Source organism: Balaenoptera ricei, chromosome 3 (genome assembly GCF_028023285.1).
Source record: "Balaenoptera ricei isolate mBalRic1 chromosome 3, mBalRic1.hap2, whole genome shotgun sequence".
Taxonomy (NCBI): domain Eukaryota; kingdom Metazoa; phylum Chordata; class Mammalia; order Artiodactyla; family Balaenopteridae; genus Balaenoptera; species Balaenoptera ricei.
Genome location: NC_082641.1, coordinates 43,485,848 through 43,508,340, shown reverse-complemented (window position 1 = coordinate 43,508,340; position 22,493 = coordinate 43,485,848). Strand labels below are relative to the sequence as shown.

The 22,493-nt window shown below is 35.5% G+C and overlaps 1 protein-coding gene, 1 non-coding gene and 1 pseudogene across 8 annotated transcripts in view; 2 read left to right on the top strand and 1 right to left on the bottom strand.

The window, feature by feature from the left end:
* Positions 1-22,493, top strand: part of SLC38A9 (solute carrier family 38 member 9) — a 104,056-nt gene that overhangs the window by 57,033 nt on the left and 24,530 nt on the right. For all 7 annotated transcript variants that reach the window (XR_009502312.1, XM_059916386.1, XM_059916387.1 and 4 more), the window contains 3 exons: positions 586-645; positions 3,283-3,477; positions 6,013-6,120. Coding sequence is in view for 6 of the 7 variants with exons in the window: in XM_059916386.1 (XP_059772369.1) it covers positions 586-645; positions 3,283-3,477; positions 6,013-6,120 (363 nt within the window). In the remaining variant the exon portion in view is untranslated. The remainder of the gene's footprint in view (positions 1-585; positions 646-3,282; positions 3,478-6,012; positions 6,121-22,493) is intronic.
* LOC132364177 (U6 spliceosomal RNA) lies at positions 15,397-15,480 on the bottom strand (annotated as a pseudogene).
* LOC132364214 (small nucleolar RNA SNORA18) lies at positions 19,194-19,324 on the top strand. Its single transcript, XR_009502760.1, has one exon. It is a non-coding gene; the product is annotated as a small nucleolar RNA SNORA18 (small nucleolar RNA).

Genomic DNA, 22,493 nt, shown 5'->3' with positions numbered 1-22,493 from the left:
TTCTCTCATTCACTGTAGAATGACATGAATGCTCAGGTATCTGCATTAGTTTTTTGTTTTGCTACTTCTTTTAGTATTACTTAATGGTGCTTGTGAGCAATAATTACTATATAGCCTTCAGTTTATAATAGCACGTCCTATACTTTGTAAAAACTTTAAGTGATTTTCCAGATAAGCTCAGCTGTTATGAGTACTGGCTTTACCCCTTTTGCAGACTTTAGAACTTTATTATATAAGATGTAACTATACTTATATAAATTAGTGTCCGTATATGTAAAAAAATTGTGCACACTGTCTTTATTCCAGGGCTTTTAACTAAATTCAGCCTTGTGGGTAGTTTTTAAAAAAAATCTTCAATCATGTAAAACACAGTGGGACTGTGACACCAATGACATTTTTCCCGTAAGTAGAGAAAGCTGAAGAAGGTAAAGCTATGTTAACAGTGAAGTAGCCTTTGTTCGGTGTACTAGGTAATATTACCACACAGTAGATCTTAAAAGATTTTTATAGGTAAAAGACTTTAGAGGGTGATTGATTTAGCATCTTTCATTCAGTATTAAACTATATTTTCCCCTTAATTTTTAGACTTTATTCATCACATTAATGACACAGATGCTATACTGAGTACCAACGATAGCAACCCTGGTAAGTAGTTTGGAATTGAAAGTTTGGCTTGTTTCTTTATTCGTCACCTCACTTCAAAAATGATTTAAGGTAGAACCTATAACTTTATTTTAGGTAAATGACCAGCATAAAATCATTATGTTAAGTAAGCCACTATTAAATTGTTGGCAGTCAGTATGTTGGAAAAAAAAAAAAAGAAAAACTCCGCAAAATTTTGTGTTAATGTGAGCTAAACAACATTTAGTTCATATTATTCAATTCACAGTTACAGCTCACATCTATAGTATCCATATTTGCCTATGATCAATACATATTTTGAAGAACCTATATCACTGCTAATTGTTTTGGAAGTCTAGAACCATAGTTCTCAGTTTGTTAGTTTTAGACATTTATTGTTTTAGTTAGTAATATTTAAGATATACAAATCTGTGCCCTAAATTTCCTAATAATGAACCAAGGTTAGCAAATACAGAAAAATAAATTAAAGATTTGTCAAAAAAAACCCCTTAATTTCTTAGAAAATTTCTTTTAATTAATTTATTAAAAATAAACGTTTGTGGCCTATGGGTTTATCCAATATGGCAATCATAGGAAAAGTGAATAGAAAAGCTAACATAACCTGGTTAACAGTGTAACTAACATCACCTAAAGCTTTTATGTGTTTAAGTTTCAAAGATACTGAATTCATAGCATTTTGATGGAGGTACACATTGATCACTAAGAGGACAATTCATTCAATGCATATTTATTAAGCCTGTTACCTGTGAGGAACTGTTCTAGGCTCTGGGATATAATGGACAGACAAGAGTTTCTCCTCTCATAAAGTGTACATTCCCATGTTTTCTATTCAGTGTCTTATTTTACCCCTTGATTAAACTGATTAACCTGTCATCTGTTAAGACTAGAAAATGAGTGAAGTATCAGCTTTTATTTCTGTGAACACACACATACACACTTTTCAATAATTATACTAAAGTATTTTACTGAAGTATTTTATAATTTAAACATATATCTCTTGCACCCTGTTCCTTACCTCAGAATTTTCAGAAGACCAAGTAACATACTTGTCTTAAAAGAGAAATTCATTTTACTATAGCTATTCTGATATCAATTGATAAAACTAGTTCATTAATATCTAATAGGATTTCTTCACTAGAGAGTTCATTGTTGAGTCCATAAATATCACAATTACAGTGATAATTTGGAGAGCACCATCAGCAAAGTCAGTTTACTTTGCATAGTGATATGTTGATAGTAGCACTTCTTGATTCTTTGGTTTATTTTGAACAGTGTATTAAATAGAGTATGAAACAATCCATCTCAGTTAATATTAAAAATTACAGCTGACATTTATTGGATACTTACTGTGTGCAGGCATTGTTCTAAATATTTTACAGCAACTCCATAAGGTAGATCTTTTCTCTCATTTTCTGTGCAGAAACCAAGGTACAGAGAAGTTAGTGATTTGCCCAAGGTTACATAACTATTAAGTGACAGGGTCGAGATTCTTTATTCAGTCAATATACTTCCACAGCCTGTGCCCTTTACCACTGTAATTATTAGCACAAGAAAAATTCAAGTTAATTTACTTCTCTCCAGAGCATAGAAGAAAAATGTGCATGTTAAAGTGCTAAGAAAGAAGGTGAAAGAAAATTTTTGGCTTTGTGGTATGGGAAATAACGGATAGAGAATAAAATTGTTTGTCAGCATTTTTCACTAGCATTAAACATTCTTTACAAAGAGCTGATTATTAGAAAAAGTACTATTATGAAACTAGAAACACAGTGAGAATGATTTGTATTCTCTATGCTAACAGAAGATCAGTGTTAGGAAAAATACATTTTACTCGCTTCCCAGTTTGGATATCATCTGGGCTCTTAAGCTGCTATAAGGTGTGATAAACATCCAGGACAATTACTCTGGATTGCTGGAATTCAAGATTCTTAAGCTATAAGCAATAATTAGATTTTGGCAATACCGTGGCAGATGTTTTGATGGTGTCCACTTTTTATTCCAAACCCAGAGATTTTGTTTATTGTTAGAAGAAACCTGTTCTTTGGCCTTTGTGTGGGTTATTAACACAGTGAGCAATTACCTGTATGATATTTCTTATATTATTATATAAATAGGATCAAATATCATCCAACCCAGTATTTTCTCTCTAGCAATGGGACCAAAGGATATCTGGTAGGATAATTTTATAATTTCCAGTAGAAATTAAGGCTATACCTCAAAGTTTTCTAACATTCTCCTACCTTTAATTATTTATATGTAAAAGGTTTCTAATATAACTATATATAAAATAGATAACAAGGACATACTGTATAGCACAGGGAACTGTATTCAGTATCTTGTAATAACCTATTGTGGAAAAGAATCTGAAAAAGAATATATAAATATATAAATAACTGAATCACATTGTTGTATACCTGAAACTAACACAACACTGTAAATCAACTATACTGCAATAAAAATAAATAATAAAAATAAATAAAAAAGATTCATGATATATCTAAATATAACCCTCTATTTTTTTCCAGAAAAAAGAAACTTAGCATTCATGGTAAAAATTGAGGTTGGCAGAACAAGTGTCAGTCTTGGGGGTAGTCATTTTCTGTTCTTTGTTGCCTTCTCTAATCTGTTGCTTCCCTATTGCAGTGATTTGTCCAAGTGCCAGGAGTGGTGACCATCCTGACAATGGTTCTATGATTTTCTACACCAATGACTCGGGACTCCAGCAGTTTGAAAAGTGGTGGAATAAGTCCAAGACAGTGCCCTTTTACCTCATAGGGCTCCTTCTGCCACTGCTTAATTTCAAATCTCCTTCATTTTTTTCAAAATTTAATATCCTAGGTAAGCCAAGGCACTGTGTTATAGAGCCTCTGTGTAGTAGAATACATGCTGGATTCTGTGGAAATATGGTCTGACTGGGGAAATATCAATAGTTACCTTCCAGGCCTGTTCATCTATGTTTAATTTGTTCATGCATATGTTACCCTGCTTTTTGGTTTTCTTAATGGAGTTTGGAAGAGAGAAAAATATAGATGGGCTCTTTCCTGGCAGTCCAGTGGTTAAGAATTCACCTTCCTGTGCAGGGGGAGCAGGTTCAATCCCTGGTGGGGGAGCTAAGATCCCACATGCCTCACAGCCAAAAAACCAAAACATAAAACAGAAGCAGTATTGTAACAAATTCAATAAAGACTTTAAAAATGGTCCACATCAAAAAAAATCTTTAAAAAAAAAAAGAAAAATATAGATGATCATTTCAAGTCCAAGTCCCTTTTTAAGATGAGTTGCTGGGTGCATTAAAAAAAAAAAAAAGGACTTACCTGGTGGCACAGTGGATAAGACTCCGCACTGCCAATGCAGGGGGCCTGGGTTTGGTCCCTGGTCAGGGAACTAGATCCCACATGCATGCTGCAACTGAGAGTTTGCATGCCACAACTAAGTATCCCGCCTGCTGCAACTAAGGAGCCCTCAAGGCACAGCTAAGGAGCCCAACTCCCACAGCTAAGACCCGGTTCAACCAAATTAAAATAAAGAAAAAAAAGGATGAGTTGCTGGGGTTTCCATTCTATCCTTACTGAACAACTATCCCTCATTTCCTCTAAGAGAACAGCTAGAGGAAGTAGACTACGATTTCAGCAGGAGAGATCCAAAGTGGATGTTTTAGGAATTCTCAGGTCTAAGGGTTGGAAATATTATAACTTACTAAGGGAGGTTATGGAATATTTTTTTCCTACAGTATCTATTTAAGAGTATAGCACAAAATTATCACTTGACTTTCAGCCTGGGATATTGTTCTCTAGCTGAAGCTCCTAAGGTTTATTCTGCTTCTGCTCTCTTCCTCTGTGCTTTTTCTTTCTTAGAACACTATTGCCTCCTTAAAGAAACAGACTTCTTTTTGTGAGACCTGTTTTAGAAAAGGAACCCCTATGAAAGCTCAGATCTGGTTAACTAAAGACAAGGATATCAATTCATAAAGAATTGATAACCTAAATAGATAATAGGATTTCACCTCCTCCCTATAGTTCTGACCTCTTGGTAGGCGGCCTGGAGTATGAAATAATTAGATTACTCATCACATCAAGGAGGTGGCTTTGGGTTTTCAGAAGACCAAAGGAGGAGGTAAGGATATTTCTGTATACCTCTGCCTCACAACAGGATTCACTGTAAGACACTACCACAGACACACACAGAAAATGAAGAGTTGTGGTTATATAAGCTTTAGCCTCTTGTATTCATCCTTTCTGAATCAGCTATCCTCCAAACCCACAGTAAGAGCTTATATAGCTCATTTGTGGTTTCCTGATTTGCTTGCCTACTTTCCCATGGAACAGATCTTTAAAAGTTAGCATGTAAACTTATAGAAGAATTTGCTCAGTTGGGCAAAACAATCACTAGGCTTCTAACCAGGTTAGTTATTCTCTACCTCCTTAAGGATATTTTTCTTTTGCCCTTTTCCTTGGTACTTTCCCTTTTAAAACTACATATAGCTTCTTTAGAGAAATTAGAATCTAATTCCTCTAGAAACCTTTCTGGATTTCTTGACTCTACTCCATAATGACTGGACTTAATTCCTTAAATCCTCTAACATCTAGACTACTAAAAAATCCTGAAATTCTGAATGCCCACATTACCCTGCATAAAGTGGGCATTTACTTTACACAGTGAATGGAATCTGGAATCTTTCCATCTAGCAAGTAGTACTGCTCAATCAAAACTTCATCTAGATAGTAGATCAGATTGTTCATGGATTATGTGGCTTATTGCCTTTCTCAAATAAGTTTATGATTCACATTTACTACTTTTCTTTCTTCGCTTTTTCTTACACTAAATATTTTGACAGACTTTTCCAACTTATTGACTGTCTCTAATACTTTTTTTTAAAGTTAATTTTACCCGTTCCTTTTCATTTTTAAATTTTTTATTTATTTCTTTATTTTTTGGCCATGCCACACAGCTTGCAGGATCTTGAAGTTCCCCGACCAGCAACTGAACCTGGCTCTCAGCAGTGAAAGCGAGAAGTCCTAACCACTGGACCGCCAGGGAATTCCCCTCTAATACTTTCAATACAAAGAATAAGAGTCAGTTTCAGGTTGTTTTTTCTCTCCTATGTAACCTTACAATTTTATAATGGACTCTCTGCATGTATCTTCCACTAAACTCAGCTCCTAAGTTCTTAGGCCTACTACATAGTTTTTTGCTTTGTTTTTTGATATCTCACATAGCTTGTTTCTGTTCTTTAGATCTTACCTGGGTTTTAGTGGGCATAAACAACAAAGGTAATAATTTTCCAAACTATGCTGAGAATGTAGAAACAAAACTTGATTTTGAAATAGTCTGTAAAACAAACTTGATAAATGGTTTCTGAATTTTTCTTTACAGGCACAGTGTCCGTTCTCTACTTGATTTTTCTTGTCACCTTGAAGGCTATTCGCTTGGGATTTCATTTGGAGTTTCATTGGTTTATGCCAACAGAATTTTTTGTCCCAGGTGAGCTATTTGTCCCAAGTAAAGAATTAATAAATTACAATAATGTGATCTTCAGTTAACTATTGTTACTATAAAACAAGTATTGGTAGATTTTATGATGAACACTTTTATTAATGCTGTTAAGCTAAAAACAGGAGTACAGTTGAAATTACTGTGGTTTTCTTGCAGTTAGGGCTAACCAGTACGCTTTGTCATTTCTGCTTGGGAGTTAAAGTCACAATGCAATTGACAAATCAAGAACTCATTCTCTAGACTTTCTCTGAGGAAACATACCCCTAGAATTTCAGAGACTTAGAACACAGTCAGTGATAAATACATGTGAATAATACTGGTAATTAACATCATTGTTCCCCTTATGGGTTTTTTTCTTTTAATATTGCTGTTTTTCAGGCTAATTAGGGTGGTGATTATTAAGTATTCTTTCCCACCTTTTTATTTTCCCCATGGCTATAACTTGGCAATTTCTTAAGTTTCACCCAAATTTTTTCCCCATGGCTATAACTTGGCAATTTCTTAAGTTTCACCCAAATTTAGAGGATTTTGGACATGATAGAAGCACCATGAAGCAATGAATGGATAATGCTAAATGAGGAAACAGACTAAAAAATGGAAGTAACTATTACGCTCGTATCTTAAAAACTAATAATAAGGGGAACGTAGTACAGAATTCTGTTGTTGGTTTAGAAAGACTGCTTTCTTTCCAATCTTCAACTGTTGATTCTGGCAGTCTAGAATTCAAATCTCTATTCAGTTTCTGGTGTTAGTCTCTAAAGCCTGCAAATATAGTTGTCTACCACCCCTTTTGTTTCTTTTGTTACAACATTCCTGAGTTTTCCAGGTGTGCTGAGTTGGTGGTCATTGGAAGGTAGTATTTATGTTACCATGGTTACTTGTTTTCAGATCATCTGGCTGCATCAGCTTTGATTTTTTTAATATCTATTAGAAGCCCACAAAGACTAAAAAGTCAGTGTAAATTCAGGATAAAGGAAGTACTGGGGCTTGCAAAGCATCTTCTCTCACAGATTGTATTTAAAATTGGACAGTGATGAAAATAGCAACTTTAAACTAGTTCTTCCATTGATTAATAAAAATAGTCTAGGATATTATTTTCTAAAAGTAGATCCATATTGATTTATATTGAGGCTTAGTGATGAACATTTCTGCTAATGATAAGACATTAGAGATAAATATGGGAGAAATGGAGAGTATAAATAGTTATTTAAAAGATGGAAAAGGGAATATACCTAAATAGATATCAAGCCATTTATTTCACTTTACTTCATTTCTAAATGATATGAGGGGAGAATCATGAGGACTAAAAGAGGTTCATGTAAATACCTGTGGTCCTGAAATTACTTTATTGTGATTGAAGAATTTCTTAAGAAAGAAAATATATCATAAATCTTTTTCAGTAAAGGCTAATTAAAAATCAGAGAATTGGAGGGTGTGAATCTTTACCGTCCTGATGAAGAATTCTCATAAACTTCTAGTTCTAATTGAATCTTTATGTACTCTTGTTTCTAAAAAGTTATTTTTCAGTTCGGTAAATCCCATCACCCTTCTTCCCAGGTAACTGGAAAAATAATGAGAAAAACCTACTCATGTATTTCATCCTATCCTTTCCTGCCTCCTCAGGGACTTCACTTTTGCAGTTATTCTTTCTTTTTTAATCATGTATCATCAGATTTTTCCTACTGAACTATTCCTTCCAGTATACAAACCTATGTCCCAATCTAAAAACAAAAACTCATATGACCCCGCATTCCCCTCTAGCTATTGTTTCCCTTTAAAGAAAAACCTTTGTAAGAGTTGTCTGTGCTCACTGTCTCCACTTCTCCTTCCATTTTGCCTTGAACTCACTTCTGTTAGACTTTTGCTCCAATCACTCCACTGACTGATGACCAATGACTGCATCCTTCCAAACTCAATGACCAAATCTCACACCTCTTCTTACTAAACCTGTCAGCAGCATGGGGCACATTTGTTCACTCCTTCCATCTTAAAATACTTTCTTTATTTAACTTCTAAAACCCTATTCTCTCTTGATTCTTCTACATAACTGTTCCTTCTCATATCTCTGACCTCTAAATGATAGAGTCATCCAGGGTTTAGTACACAAACCCCTCTTCTCTCTACCTTTATTCCCTAAATAATGTCATCTAGCCACCACGCTATATGGTGACTAGTCCCAATTTTTTTTATCTCTGGCCCAGATCTCTCCACTGAAATCCATACTCATATATCTACCTGCCCCTTCTACATCTCCACTTGGATGTCCATTTTGTATACTTAATTTACACAAATCAAATACTTGTTTTCTTCCTCATCCACCCCCTCCCAACAGCCTGCTTAACCTGCTCTTCTCCCAGGCTTCTCATTCTCAGAAAATGGTAGCACCAATTTACCACTTGATCAGGCCAAACTCTTTGGAGTCATACTTGACTGTTCTTCCTTTCCACCCCCCATATCTGCACAATCTATTTTCTACTTGTAAAATAAATTGAGAATCTGACTACTTCTTACCATTTCCACCAAAAAGAATTATGTTAAGCTTCTAATCTCTCAGCCAGATTATTGCAGTAGCCTCATAACTAGTCTCACTGTTTCCACTTTGTCTCCTTCTCCGTGATCTGTTCTACACCTAGGAGTGGTGTTTTTGAAACACAACCTTCAAAAGCCTCTAATGGTTTCCCAACTCATTCAGAATAAAGACAAGTCTTTGTCACAGTCCATAGGCCCTATATGATCTGACTCCTGGCTTCCTCTTTTATTTCATCCCCTATTACTTTCCCACTCATTCAGTCCACTCCAGCCACACTGTCTTCCTTGCTGTTCCACAAAAATGCCAAGCACACTCCTAGCTCAGAATCTTTGCACTTAGGATTCCCTGTACATGAAATGTTGTTGTCTTTTTCTCAGGTATCTACATAGTTGGTATTGTTAGAGAGGTCTTCCCTGACTTCCTGCCCATTCTCACACCTCCTTCTTGTTCCTTATTTTCTTTAGAGCCCTCATCACTACCAAATCTTATATGCAGATATCCCTGGTCATCTAAATCTATTAAGTTCTTGATTCTGACTAGTTGGAATATTGAGGCATATCTGTTATTCTAATCAACTTAGCTCCTGAGTTTCAGATAAATAGTAGCAGACGTTAAGATAACAAGAGACTTACCTAGAACTGTTTCCGAATCTGTTTGGTTCTTGAATGAGAGTAGTGAAAGTTCAGATGGTAAGAAATACCTGTATTATTTTTTTTACCTGTGTATCTGTCTCCCTTAACTAGAATGTTAGCTCTCTGAGAAAAGAAATGTTTTTTTTTGTTTTTTATACTTCTCTATTACTGTTGTGTCTCCAAGGCCTATAATACTTCTGGCATATAATGAGTGCTCGATAAATAATTATTAAGAGTAAATGTGTTTATCTCCACTCCTTTTTAAATCCCATTAAAACATTTACATTAAAAAAATAAATGTAAACAACAAACACAAAGAGACTCTATAGAAGAGACAATAGCAAATGAGAGAGAGCAACAGATTTTTAGAAGCTCAAAAACTGATACATGGTTGGTAACTGACAGCAAAGCAGAGAAAGCTGAAATGTAAGTACCTGTAGAGAGGAGGCCAGTTTGAACTACACAATTCTTGAAAGCCTGAGTGTTTGGAGAAAATTGGTTAACTTTGAAAGCAAGGGTAAGGAGAAGGGCTTAAAATGGGAGAATTCCTTGAAGGTTTATATCAGGAATAATTAGCTATAATCCATCCCCCTTCCCTCTTCAACCTAGCAAGAGATGGAAGAAACTAAATCAGACACTCTCTGGACTCGGGTTTGCCAAATACAGCAAAAGGGTAGGAATAAGCCTCTAGTCTTAAAACAGGTTAAGTGAAAGCATATATGCTGAATGATGAGGCCATACCCCACCATCTACCCCTCCAATTCTCTTTTCTTTATTCCTTGGTTCCCAGAATGCTGATAGCATAGGATAATAGAGGATTCTTCTCAGGAGAAACTGATAAGCCCAAGAGGAAAGACCTAGAGTCTCAGATATTCGGGTTCTACCAAATAAATGGCAGGTACCTTGCTTGTATCAGACCATTTAGATGTCCACTAAGTATGCATTTTTTTAGTGCTTCACTTTTAAATATAAACAAACATACAAAGAGCACTAGATATTTGTGGAAAACCTCTTACATAAAAATAAAACAAGAAAGATAAAAAAGGGGACCTCCCTGGTGGTGCAGTGGTTAAGACTCCGTGCTCCCAATGCAGGGGTTCCGGGTTCTATCCCTGGTCAGGAAACTAGATCCCACATGCATGCCGCAACCTAGAGTTCACATGCCACAACTAAGGAGCCTGCCTGCTGCAACTAAGACCTGGCACAAGCAAATAAATAAATAAATATTTTTTAAAAAAAGAAAGATAAAAAAGGAATTTAAAGGGAAAAATAATAAGAAGGAACAAAAGCAAAATTCCAAAAAATTACATCCTCAAAGTAACAAAAGACAGTGATATCCATGAAACAATATTTGGATGCCAAGCAAGGAAGGAAAAATGGGGAGTTGATCTTAGAAATAAAATATGTAATAGAAATTAAGAATTCAAAGAAAATTTGGAAGATAAAGCTAACTTCCCCAAAAGACTAGAAATTATGGATGGGTGGATGGATGGACAGATGGATGGATGGTTAGAAAGAAGGAAGGAAGGGAGGGAGAGAAAGAGGGAGGGAGGGAGGGAGGAAGTGAGGGGGGGAAGGAGGAAGAGAGGGAGGGAGGAAGGAAAAAAATAAATAGGACAGAAAAGATGAGAAAATAGATAATTAATTCAGGTGGCCCAATATCCAGCTAAAAATAGTTTCATAGAGAAGAAAGGAAATGAAGGTGAGGAAATTATCAAAGAAATAATTTAAGAAATTTCCCCAGAATTGAAGAGCATGTGTTTCTAGATGTAAGGGCCCAAAATACCCAGCATTGTGAATAAGACCCACACCAAAACTCATCATTATGAAATTTTACAACACCAGGGATAAAGAGAAGGGCTTTCAGGGACAAAGAACAAGTCTGTACAAAAGGTCTGGAATCAGAATAGTATCAGACATTTTAACAACTCTGAAAGTTAGAAGGCAATAGAAGTGTCATCAAAGGTCTCAGAATAAATTATTTTAACTTAAAATTCTAAATCCCACCATACTCTCATTCAACTGTTAGAGTACAACAAAGGTATTTTCAGAAAGTAAAGTCTCACAAAATTTTCACAAACTGAACAAACCAGATAACCAGCACCCAGATCAAAACCAGAAATTACTAGCACCCCAGAAGTCCCTCTCATTCTCCCTACCAATCGCTGTCTCCCTGCAGAGATAACCACCTGTTCTAACTTCTAACCCCAAAGATTAATTTTGTCTGTTTTTTGACTGACTATAATTGGAATATACAGTATGTATTCTTTTGTGTCTGGCTTCTTCCAGTCAACATTATATTGTGATATTGAGCCATATTGTTGTGTGCATTTGTAGTTTGTTCATTCTCATTAGTATTTCATTTTATAACTATACCACAATTTATCTTTTTCCTATTAAGGGACGTTTGAGTAGTCTCCAATTTTCGACCATTATGTTTATTGTAGCACTCTTCATTCTCTTACATATCTTTTGGTGAACATAAATGCCTGCTTTCTCTTGAGCATAAACCTAGGAGTGGAATTGGTAGGTCAAAGGGTATGCATATATTCTACTTTCGCAGATATTGCCAGTCAGCTTTCCAAAATGGTTGTACCAATTTACGTCCATACCAGCAGTGTTTGAGTGTCTAGTTGTTCCACGTCTTCATCAACACTTCTGTTTTCTTTTTCATCTAGCCTTGCTGGTGGGTGTGTAGTGGTATTGTGCTTTTAATTTGCATTTCCCTGATGGCTAATGAAGTTAACACCTTTTTATATGTTCATTGCCAATTTGGATTTCCTCTTTTGTCGAGTGCCTTTTCAAGTCTTTTGCCCATTTTCTATTTTTTTCATATTGATTTATAGGAGTTCTTTTTACTTTCTCAGTACCTGTCTTATGTATTCAATTATCTTCTCCCCCTCTGCTTACTTCCTTTCTTAATATGACTTCTCAGAGGAATAAAGTAGGCAGTTTGAGAATGATTGGAGGTTTGGGGCTTCTTTAAAACCACTTTGTGAAGGAATCTGTCTTCTTTAATTTACTACACATTGATCATGGTATAAATGTCTGGGTTCTTTAAAAGACATATTTTTCATACAAAAACTTGTACACAAATGTTCATAGCAGCAATATTCATAGTAGTCAAAAGGTGGAAACAATCCAAATATCTATCACTGATGAATAGATAAATAAATGTGGTATATCCATACAATGGAATATTATTTGGCAATAAAAAGGAGTAAGGTATTGTGGTGATGCTTGTACAACTCTGGGAATATTCTAAAAACTTTTAACTGTACACTTTAAACAGGTGAAAGGTATGTAAATTATATCTCAATAGAGCTATTAAAGATAATCTTAGGTTTTCAAGAAATTTACTCAGAGTTTTTGTTGGTTAATTGGAAAAAGCTGGATATTCACTCACTCTAATTTGACAGGTTAGAAACAACAGTGGTATCACCTGGCTTAATTAGAGAAGAATCAACTAACAAGTTGCTTCACGAGGCATCTTAGAAGTAATAGACGTTGAGTGCTCCAAAAGACAGGAAAGATCAGCTAAATTGAAAAGAGCTTATCGAAAACTAGTAAATCTTAGCAAAAAGCAAAATCATTCTGAAGAACAGATTAAAGTAGAATGTTGACCACTTTCGTGGCCAAGAGTCCTTTATTATGAAAATAAATGAACGCCTCCGATTATGTGTCATGCATTGCCCAAAAAGACATGGCCCACTGCCGTCCAGGAGCTTGCAGTTGAGCTGTAAGACTGCTTTGCGAATTAATGATCACAGTATGAAGATATACAAGAGACACAGTAGTATAGAGGAATTGCATGTAAATAAGAAGAATCAGAGAAGTGTTCTTAATAAGAGTATTTTAAGGCCAAAAGGAGTTCTTTAAATGAAGAATTGGAGGAATGGGTTTATGCCAGGTCAAGGGATCAATATGTTTAAGAAATGGTTAAGGCCTGAGATACCATGACCCATTTAGGAAATTACAAGAATTTGGATGGCTGAAGTGAAAGAATACTTATTGATGAAGTAATAGGAGACACGGATAAAGACGCAAAGGCCAGATCATGGAGAGTCTTCTATTTTAAGCTAAAAATAACTCTGGTTGGCTATGAGAGCCTCCTTCTCCCTTATTTGGGATTGGCTGAACTAAGAGTTAGGCTTCTGTGTCCCTAGGTCAATAGGGTAGAGGAAGAGTAGTCCTATAATTCCCTGCCTAAAAATAGGATTCATAATGGAGCTGCTACAGTCACATACCACCCTCATAAAAGGTAAGTTGAGGTCAGAGGTGCTGTAGCCTCTTTGAATCAACAGAATCTGTAGAAAAGCAATGATAGTGAAAACACTGTTAGAACCTTGGGATATCACTAAAGCATTGCTGACATGGTAACTCAGAGGTGGGTGATGACTGATCCCATGCCCAAATCCCATCTCATTGTCTGCTTTCTTAGACAACTTCCAATATCAGTAAGCAGCCATCAAAATGGAGTTAGAAGTACAAGAAATTTTGTGGGGGAGCATTTATGAAAGAGGGGAGGGCGAGCAGGAGTAGGTAGCTACATCAGACCACATTGTAGCTCAGGTCTGCGAAAGGAGAAAAGGAAAGGAGGAGGATTGGGTAGGAATAGATGAAGAAAGTCTTAGCCAACCCAATGTGAAGCTCTGTCAAAGATTGCCTGCAGAGGAGTCGAGGGTTGGGCAAAAGTGGTCAGGCCCGAGTACTCTGCTTTGCTCAGTCGTTGGCTAGGAGCTGCCCAGGGAAAGTGTGACTTCTTGATTAGGTCAGCACAGCCCAAAGAGGCTGCAGCTGGAGTTTATCAGCTCACTGCATGCCTTGCATCAGGTTCTCACTTGGATATCGGAGTAGTACATTTACGTGGCTGCCACAGTGAAGTTTTATAATATTTTAATATAAATTTGTCATGTTAACATTAATGTTATTCCTAGTTATGGCCTAGGAATACCTTTAACAATATGTATGCTTATTTTATTATTGTGAATGGAATGCTTTAATTTCTCTATATCTTCTAAGCAATTATAGGTATATAAGAAAGATGTTGATTTCATACATATATTTATATAAAATTTTCTTTCTAGCTCCCTTACTTTGAACTCTTTTTTCCCCCAGCTTTATTGAGATATAATTAACATATAACACTGTGTAAGTTTAAGGTGTACAACATGTTTATTTGATGCACTTATATATTGCAAAACGATTACCACCATAGCACTAGATAACATCTTCATCACATAATTTCCGTTTCTTTTTTGTGGTGAGAACATTTAAGATTTACTTTCTTAGCAACTTTCAAGTAATGCAGTATTATGAACTATAATCATGATGCTATACATTGGATCCCCAGAACTTATTCATTTTATAAATGGAAGTTTGTACTCTTTGGCCAACATCTCCCCATTTCCCCCACCTCCCCAGCCTCTGATAACCAGGATTCTGGTTTCTGTTTCTATGAATTTAGCTTTTTTAGATTGCACATATAAATGATATCATACACTATTTGTCTTTTTCTGTCTGACTTATTTCACTTAGCATAATGCCCTCAAGGTCCATCCATGTCACAAATGGCAAGATTTCCTTTCTCATGGCTGAATAATATTTCATTGTATATGTTTACCACATCTTCATTCCTTCCTCTGTTGATGGACTTATAGGTTGTTTCTATATCCTGGCTATTGTAAGTAATGCTGCTGTGAACATAGTGCAGATGTCTCTTCAAGATAGTCCTTTGGATATATACCCAGAAGTGGGATTGCTGGGTCATATGGTAGTTCTATGTAAAAATTTTTGAGCAACCACCATCCCATTCTCCATAGTGGCTGCACCAATTTCCGTTCCCACCAACAATACACCAGGGTTCCCTTTTCTCCACATCCTTAAGAACACTTGTTATCTCTTATCTTTTTGATGATAGCCATTGTAACAGGTGTGATATATCATTGTGTTTTGTTTTTGTTTTTAATTTTTTATTGTATTATAGTTGATTTACAGTGCTGTGTTAGTTTCTGGTGTATAGTAAAGTGATTCAGTTATACACACACACACATTTATTCTTTTTCATATTCTTTTCCATTATGGCTTATTACAGGATACTGAAAAAATATGGAATGCTTCACGAATTGTGTCATCCTTGTGCAGGGGCCATGCTAATATTTTCTGTATTGTTCCAATTTTCTTTTTCTTTTTTTTTTTTTTGGCTGTGTTGGGTCTTCGTTGCTGCACATGGGCTTTCTCTAGTTGCGGCGAGCAGGGGCTACTCTTCGTTGCGGTGTGCAGGCTTCTCGTTGCAGTGGCTTCTCTTGTTGTGGAGCACAGGCTCTAGGCACGCGGGCTTCAGTAGTTGCAGCACGCAGGCTCAGTAGTTGTGGCTCACGGGCTCTAGAACGCAAGCTCAGTAGTTGTGGCACACGGGCTTAGTTGCTCTGCGGCATGTGGGATCTTCCCGGACTAGGGATCGAACCCCTGTCCCCTGCACTGGCAGGCAGATTCTTAACCACTGCACCACTGGTGAAGCCCCTGTATTGTTCCAATTTTAGTGTATGTGCTGTCAGAGCAAGCACTATCATTGTTTTTGATTTGTGCTCCCCTGATAATTAGTGATATTGATCACCTTTACATGTACCTGTTGGCCATTTGTATGTCTTCTTCGGATAACAGCCTATAGGCATACCTCATTTTATTGCACTTCGATTTATTGCACTTCGCAGATATTGTGTTTTCTTGCAAATTGAAGGTTTGTGGCAACCCTGCATTGAGCAAGTCTTTCAGCACCATTTGTCCAATAGCATTTGCTCACTTCCTATCTCTGTGTCACATTTTAGAAGTTCTCACAATTTTCAGACTTTTTCATTATTATTATATTTGTTATGGTGATCTATGATTTTTGACATTTTTTAGCAATAAAGTATTTTTAATTAAGGTATGTATTTTTTTAGACATAATGCTATTACACACTTAATATACTAAATATATTGTAAACGTAACTTTTATATGCACTGGGAAACCAAAAAATTCGTGTGACTTCCTTTATTGTAATATTCACTTTATTGCAGTGGTCTGTAACCAAATGCAAAATATCTCCAGGGTATGCCTGTATTTAGTCCTCTGCCCATTTTTTAATTGAGTTGTTTGTTTTCTTGCTGTTGAGTTATATGAGTTGTTTATATATTTTGGTTATTAACTCCTTATCCAATATATGATTTGCAAACATTTTCTCCCATTTTGTAGGTTGCCTGTTCATTTCATTAATGGTTTCCTTTACTGTGCAGAAGCCTTTTAGTTTGATGTAGTCCCATTTGTTTATTTTTGCTTTTGTTGCCTTTGCTTTTGGTGTCAAATCAAAAAATCACTGCCAAGACCAATGTCAAGGAGCTTACCCTCCCCCCCATGTTTCCTTCTAGGAGTTTTATGGTTTCAGGTCTTACATTCAAGTCTTTAATCCATTTAGAGTTGATTTTTGTATATGGTTTAATATAGGGGCCCAGTTTCATTCATTCTTTTTTTTTTTTTTTTTTTTTAGCTCCAGACTTGTCCAGTTTCATTCTTTTGCATGTGTCTCCCAATTTTTCCAACACCATTTATTGAAGAAACTGTCCTTTCCCCATTGTGTATTCTTGACTCCTTTGTCATAAATTAATTGACTGTATATGTGTGGGTTTATTTCTGGGCACTCTGTTCCATTGATCTATATGTCTGTTCTTTGCCATTACCGTACTGTTTTGATTACTATATCTTGTATTATAATTTAAAATCAGGAAGTGTGATGCCTTCAGCTTTGTACTTCTTTCCCAAGATTGCTTTGGCTGTTTGGGGTCTTTTATGTTTCAATACACATTTTAGGAATGTTTGTTCTATTTCTGTGAAAAATGCCATTGGAATTTTGATACAGATTGCATTGAACCTATAGATTGCTTTGGGTAGTATGGACATTTTAACAATATTGATTCTTCCAATTCATGAGCATGGAATAACTTTACATTTGTGACTTTCTTTCATCATTGTCTTATAGATTTTAGTTTATAGGTCTTTCAACTCCTTGGTTAAATTTATTTCTAGGTATTTTATTCTTTTTGATGTAACTGTAATGGGATTGTTTTCTTAATTTCTCTTTCTCATAGTTTGTTATTAGTGTATAGAAACACAACAGATTTTTGTATGTTGAAATTGTACCCCACAAGTTTTCTGAATTTGACTATTAGTTCTAACAGTTTTTTGGTGGCCTCCTTAGGGTTTTCCATATATAGTATTATATCCTCCATGGATAGAGGCAGTTTTATTTCTTCCTTTCAAATTTGGATGGCTTTTATTTCTTTTCTTGCCTAATTGCTCTGGCTAGGACTTACAATACTGTGTTGAATAAAAGTGGCAGGAGTGGGCATCCTTGTCTTGTTCCTGATCTTGGAGGAAAAGTTTTCAGCTTTTCACCATTGAATATGATGTTAGCTCTGGGTTTGTCATATATGGCCTTTATTATGTTGAGATACATTCCCTCCATACCCAGTTTGTTGAGAGTTTTTATTATAAATTGATGTTGAATATTGTAAAATGCTTTTTCTGCATCATTGAGATGATCATATGATTTTTATTCTTCATTTTGTTAATGTGGTGTATCACATTGATTGATTTGTACACATTGAACCATACTTGCATCCCTGGAATAAATCTCACTTGATAATGGTATGTAATCCTTTTAATGTATTTTTTTAATTTATTTATTTTATTTATTTATTTTTGGCTGCGTTGGGTCTTTGTTGCTGCGCACAGGCTTTCTCTAGTTGTGGTGAGCAGGAGCTACTCTTCGTTGTGGTGTGCGGGCTTCTCATTGCGGTGGCTTCTCTTGTTGCAGAGCATGGGCTCTAGGCACACAGGCTTCAGTAGTTGTGGCTGGCAGGCTCTAGAGCGTAGGCTCAGTGGTGGTGGCGCATGGGCTTAGTTGCTCCATGGAATGTGGGATCTTCCCGGACCAGGGCTTGGACCTGTGTCCCCTGCTTTGGCAGGTAGATTCTTAACCACTGTGCCACCAGGGAAGTCCTAATGTATTGTTTAATTTGGGTTGCTGATACTTTGTTGAGAATTTTTGTATCTGTGTTCATCAGGGACATTGGCCTATAATTTTCTTTTCTTGCGTGTCTTTGTCTGGCTTTGGTATCAGAGTAATTCTGGCTTTGTAAAATGAGTTTGGAAGTGTTCATTTCTCTTTTATTTTTTGGAAGAGTTTGAGAAGGATTGGTATTAATTCTTCTTTGAATGTTTGGTGGAATTCACAATGAAGCCATCTGGTCCTGGACTTTTGTTTGTTGGGAGGTTTTTGATTACTGATTCAATCTCTGATCTGTTCAGATTTTCTGTTTTTTCATGATTCAGTCTTGGTAGGTTGTATGTTTCTAGGAATTTATCCAGCTCTTCTAGATTGTCCAATTTGTTGGTATATAATTGTTCACAGTAGCCTCATGATCCTTTGTAATATTTCTGTTTTATCAGTTGTGATGTCTCCTCTTTCATTTATAGTTTTATTTATTTTAGTCCTCTCTTTTTTTTTTTAATCTAACTAAAGGTTTGTCTGTTTTATCTTTCAAAAAAAGCCAGCTCTTAGTTTCATTGATCTTTTCTATTGTCTTTTTAGTCTCTATTTTCATTTATTTCCACTCTGATCTTTATTTCTCTTCCTTCTATTAACTTTGGGATTCATTTGTTCTTCTTTTTCTAGTTTCTTTAAGTGTAAAATTAGACCATTTATTTGAGATTTTTCTTATTTCTTGAGTTAGGCCTGTCATATATAAATAATAATTCTATCATCTTCCCCAAAATTTGGGGCTCTATATAATTATATAAATATAGTGCTAACTGTTGATCTGAAATGATCATTCTTTTTCTTGTTGAGAAAGTATCCTTCTGTTGAGGTCTATCCCTATGGGGCTTTTTCTATAAACCTATATCATTGGAAGCACTTCACAGAGTAACTATGTGGTTTCCTTTACTCATAGAACTATGTGTTAGATCCATGGGAAAGAACTACAAGACAGAGCTGCTAAATAAACTGAAAAACCTAACAGTCAAACTCTTTTTTTATCTTAGGTATTGGCATATCCCAACGATCTGTACTGTTCTAGGGTGTGATAGCTTAGGAGTGAATATGATTTGAACTTAATGCATGTTTAGAGGGTGTCTAAAATTCAGAACCAGGCAGATCCATCTCCTGACCCTAAACATGGTCCTAAAGTAAATTGCTTGAGGAAATTGGATCCCAGAGATTACAGGTGGGGAATTTTGAAGTGTATCCATATTCCACTGGATCAAAGAAGCCCAACTGAAAGAATTGTGGATTGACTGACATGATAACTGTGGATTGAGTAAAACTTCTTTTTGAAAGGGCTATCTTATCTTGAAGATTATGACTTTGGAGGAACTAAGGTGATTGGCAGTGGAAAGAATCAGAACATGTGAAATTCCTTAAAAATTTATTGATTTAAATAATTTTGCCTATGTAACACATAATAAAAAGAAGACCCTTTACACTTTGTGCAGAATGTCAAAAAAAAAAAAAGTATGCTTCTATTCCCAATTTAAGAGTTTTTTAAAAAACAGAAGTGGGAATTGCCCCCACATTTTACTTTGTTGCTGACATGTAAAATTTTAAAAGATTATAGACAGAAGAAGGAGAGACTTTTCCTAAGAAAAATACATTTTGAATTGCTTCCACAGATAAAAATTCAGATGAAAGCTAGCAGACAAAAAACTTGATATAAAACAAAAGTATGTAATTTTTTTTATCTTACTTTCTGATTTCTTTTAGAGCTACTGCTTGATTCTTAGTTGTTCTCACTTCCTTTCCTAAAATATTATGGTAAAAAGCCAGGGGGCTTTTTTTTCATTCCTACTTTTTACACTAAGGAATCACTTGTGATGGGTTGTCCTCCACTTTGCCACCTCCTTTGCCTAGATGCAGCACTGTTTTTGAGTAAATCATAGTCTTTTTCTACATAAAAGAAATTTTTTCATTTTTATATTAGCAAACCTTAAAGACAAAAATTGGCAGTGCTTTTAAAATGTTATTTTATTATTCTTATTTCAAAGTAACTTTATGTTTATTGTGTTTATTGTAGAAAATTTAGAGAATATAGGTAAGTGATTAATTTACAATAAATTCCATTAACCAGAGATAACCACTATTTACACTTTGTGGCTATCTCTACAGTCTTTTTTTTTTTTTTTTTTTCACATACACACACTTTTTAAAATAAAAGTAAAATTGTATTATACATGCTATTTGACTTATGAACATTTGCTGTAGCATAAAATCTTTCTCTGGAACATGATTCTTGCATAATATATACCACTGAGCAACTGCATCATAGTTTAGTCATTCCCCTCTATGTAGACATTTAAATTATTTCCAGTATTTTTAAGCAATGCATTTTAGATTAGCCATTGAAGAATGTTAAATGACAAATTCTCCCTTCCCTGATTACTTTTCTAAGTATTTTTCTGGCAAATTCAAGTAATAGAAGAGGAAGGACTTTAGAGTCAGACAAATTCAGTCAGACACCTGAATTTTTTTTTATTGAGGTATAGTTGATTTACAATATTATATTAGTTTCAGGTGTACAGTGTAGTGATTCAATATATTTGTACTCCATTACAAAATAATGATTATATTTCCCTGTGCTGTACAATATATCCTCATTGCTTATTTATTTTATACATAGTACTTTGTATCTCTCAATCCCATACCCCTATCTAGCCCTTCCTCCCTTTCTTCTACCCACTGGTTCACCACTAGTTTGTTCTTTATAGCTGTGAGTCTGTTTCTGTTTTGTTCTATTCATTCGTTTTATCTTTTAGAGTCCATGTATAAGTGATAACATATACTATTTGTCTTTCTCTATCTGACTTATTTCACTAAGCATAATACTTTCTAGGTTCATCCATGTTGCTTCAAATGGCAGAATTTCGTTCTTTTTTTTATGGCTGAGTAATGTTCCATTATACATATATATACCATATCGTCTTTATCCATTCATCTGTTGATGGACACTTAGATTGTTTCCATATCTTAGCTATTGTAAATAATGCTGCTATGAACATTGGGGTGCATTATCTTTTCAAATTAGTGTTTTCATTTTCTACAGATAAATACCCAGCAGTGGAATTGCTGAATCATATGGTAGTTCTATTTTTTAGTTTTCCATTGACTGCACAAATTTACATTCCCACCAGCAGTGTACTAGGGTTCTCTTTTCTCCACATCCTCGCCAACATTTGTTATTTATAGATTTTTTGATGATAGCCATTTTGCGTGAGATGTGAGGTGGTATCTCATTGTGGTTTTGATTTGCACTTTTCTGATGATTAGCAATGTGGATCATTTTTTCATGTGCCTGTTAGCCATCTTTGTATCTTCTTTGGAAAAATGTGTATTCAGGTCTTCTGCCCATTTTTTTTTAGTTTTTTTAACATCTTTATTAGAGTATAATTGCTTTACAATGGTTTGTTAGTTTCTGCTGTATAACAAAGTGAGTCAGCTATACATATACATATATCCCCGTATCTCCTCCCTCTTGCATCTCCCTCCCACCCTCCCTATCCCACCCCTCTAGGTGGTCACAAAGCACCAACCTGATCTCCCGGTGCTATGTGGCTGCTTCCCACTAGCTGTCTATTTTACATTTGGTAGGGTATGTATGTCCATGCCACTCTCTCACTTCATCCCAGCTTACCCTTCCCACTCCCATGTCCTCAAGTCCATTCTCTACATCTGCATCTTTATTCCTGTCTTGCCCCTAGGTTCTTCAGAACTACTTTTTTTTTTTTTTTTGGATTCCATATATATGTGTTAGCATACGGTATTTATTTTTCTCTTTCTGACTTACTTACTTCACTCTGTATGACAGACTCTAGGTCCATCCACCTCCCTGCAAATAACTCAATTTCGTTTCTTTTTATGGCTGAGTAATATTCCATTGTATATATGTGCCACATCTTCTTTATCCATTCATCTGTCGATGGACACTTAGGTTGCTTCCATGTCCTGGCTATTGTAAATAGAGCTGCAATGAACATTGTGGTCCATGACTCTTTTTGAATTATGGTTTTCTCAGGGTATATGCCCAGTAATGGGATTGCTGGATCATAATGGTAGTTCTAGTTTTAGTTTTTTAAGGGACCTCCATACTGTTCTCCATAGTGTTCTGCCC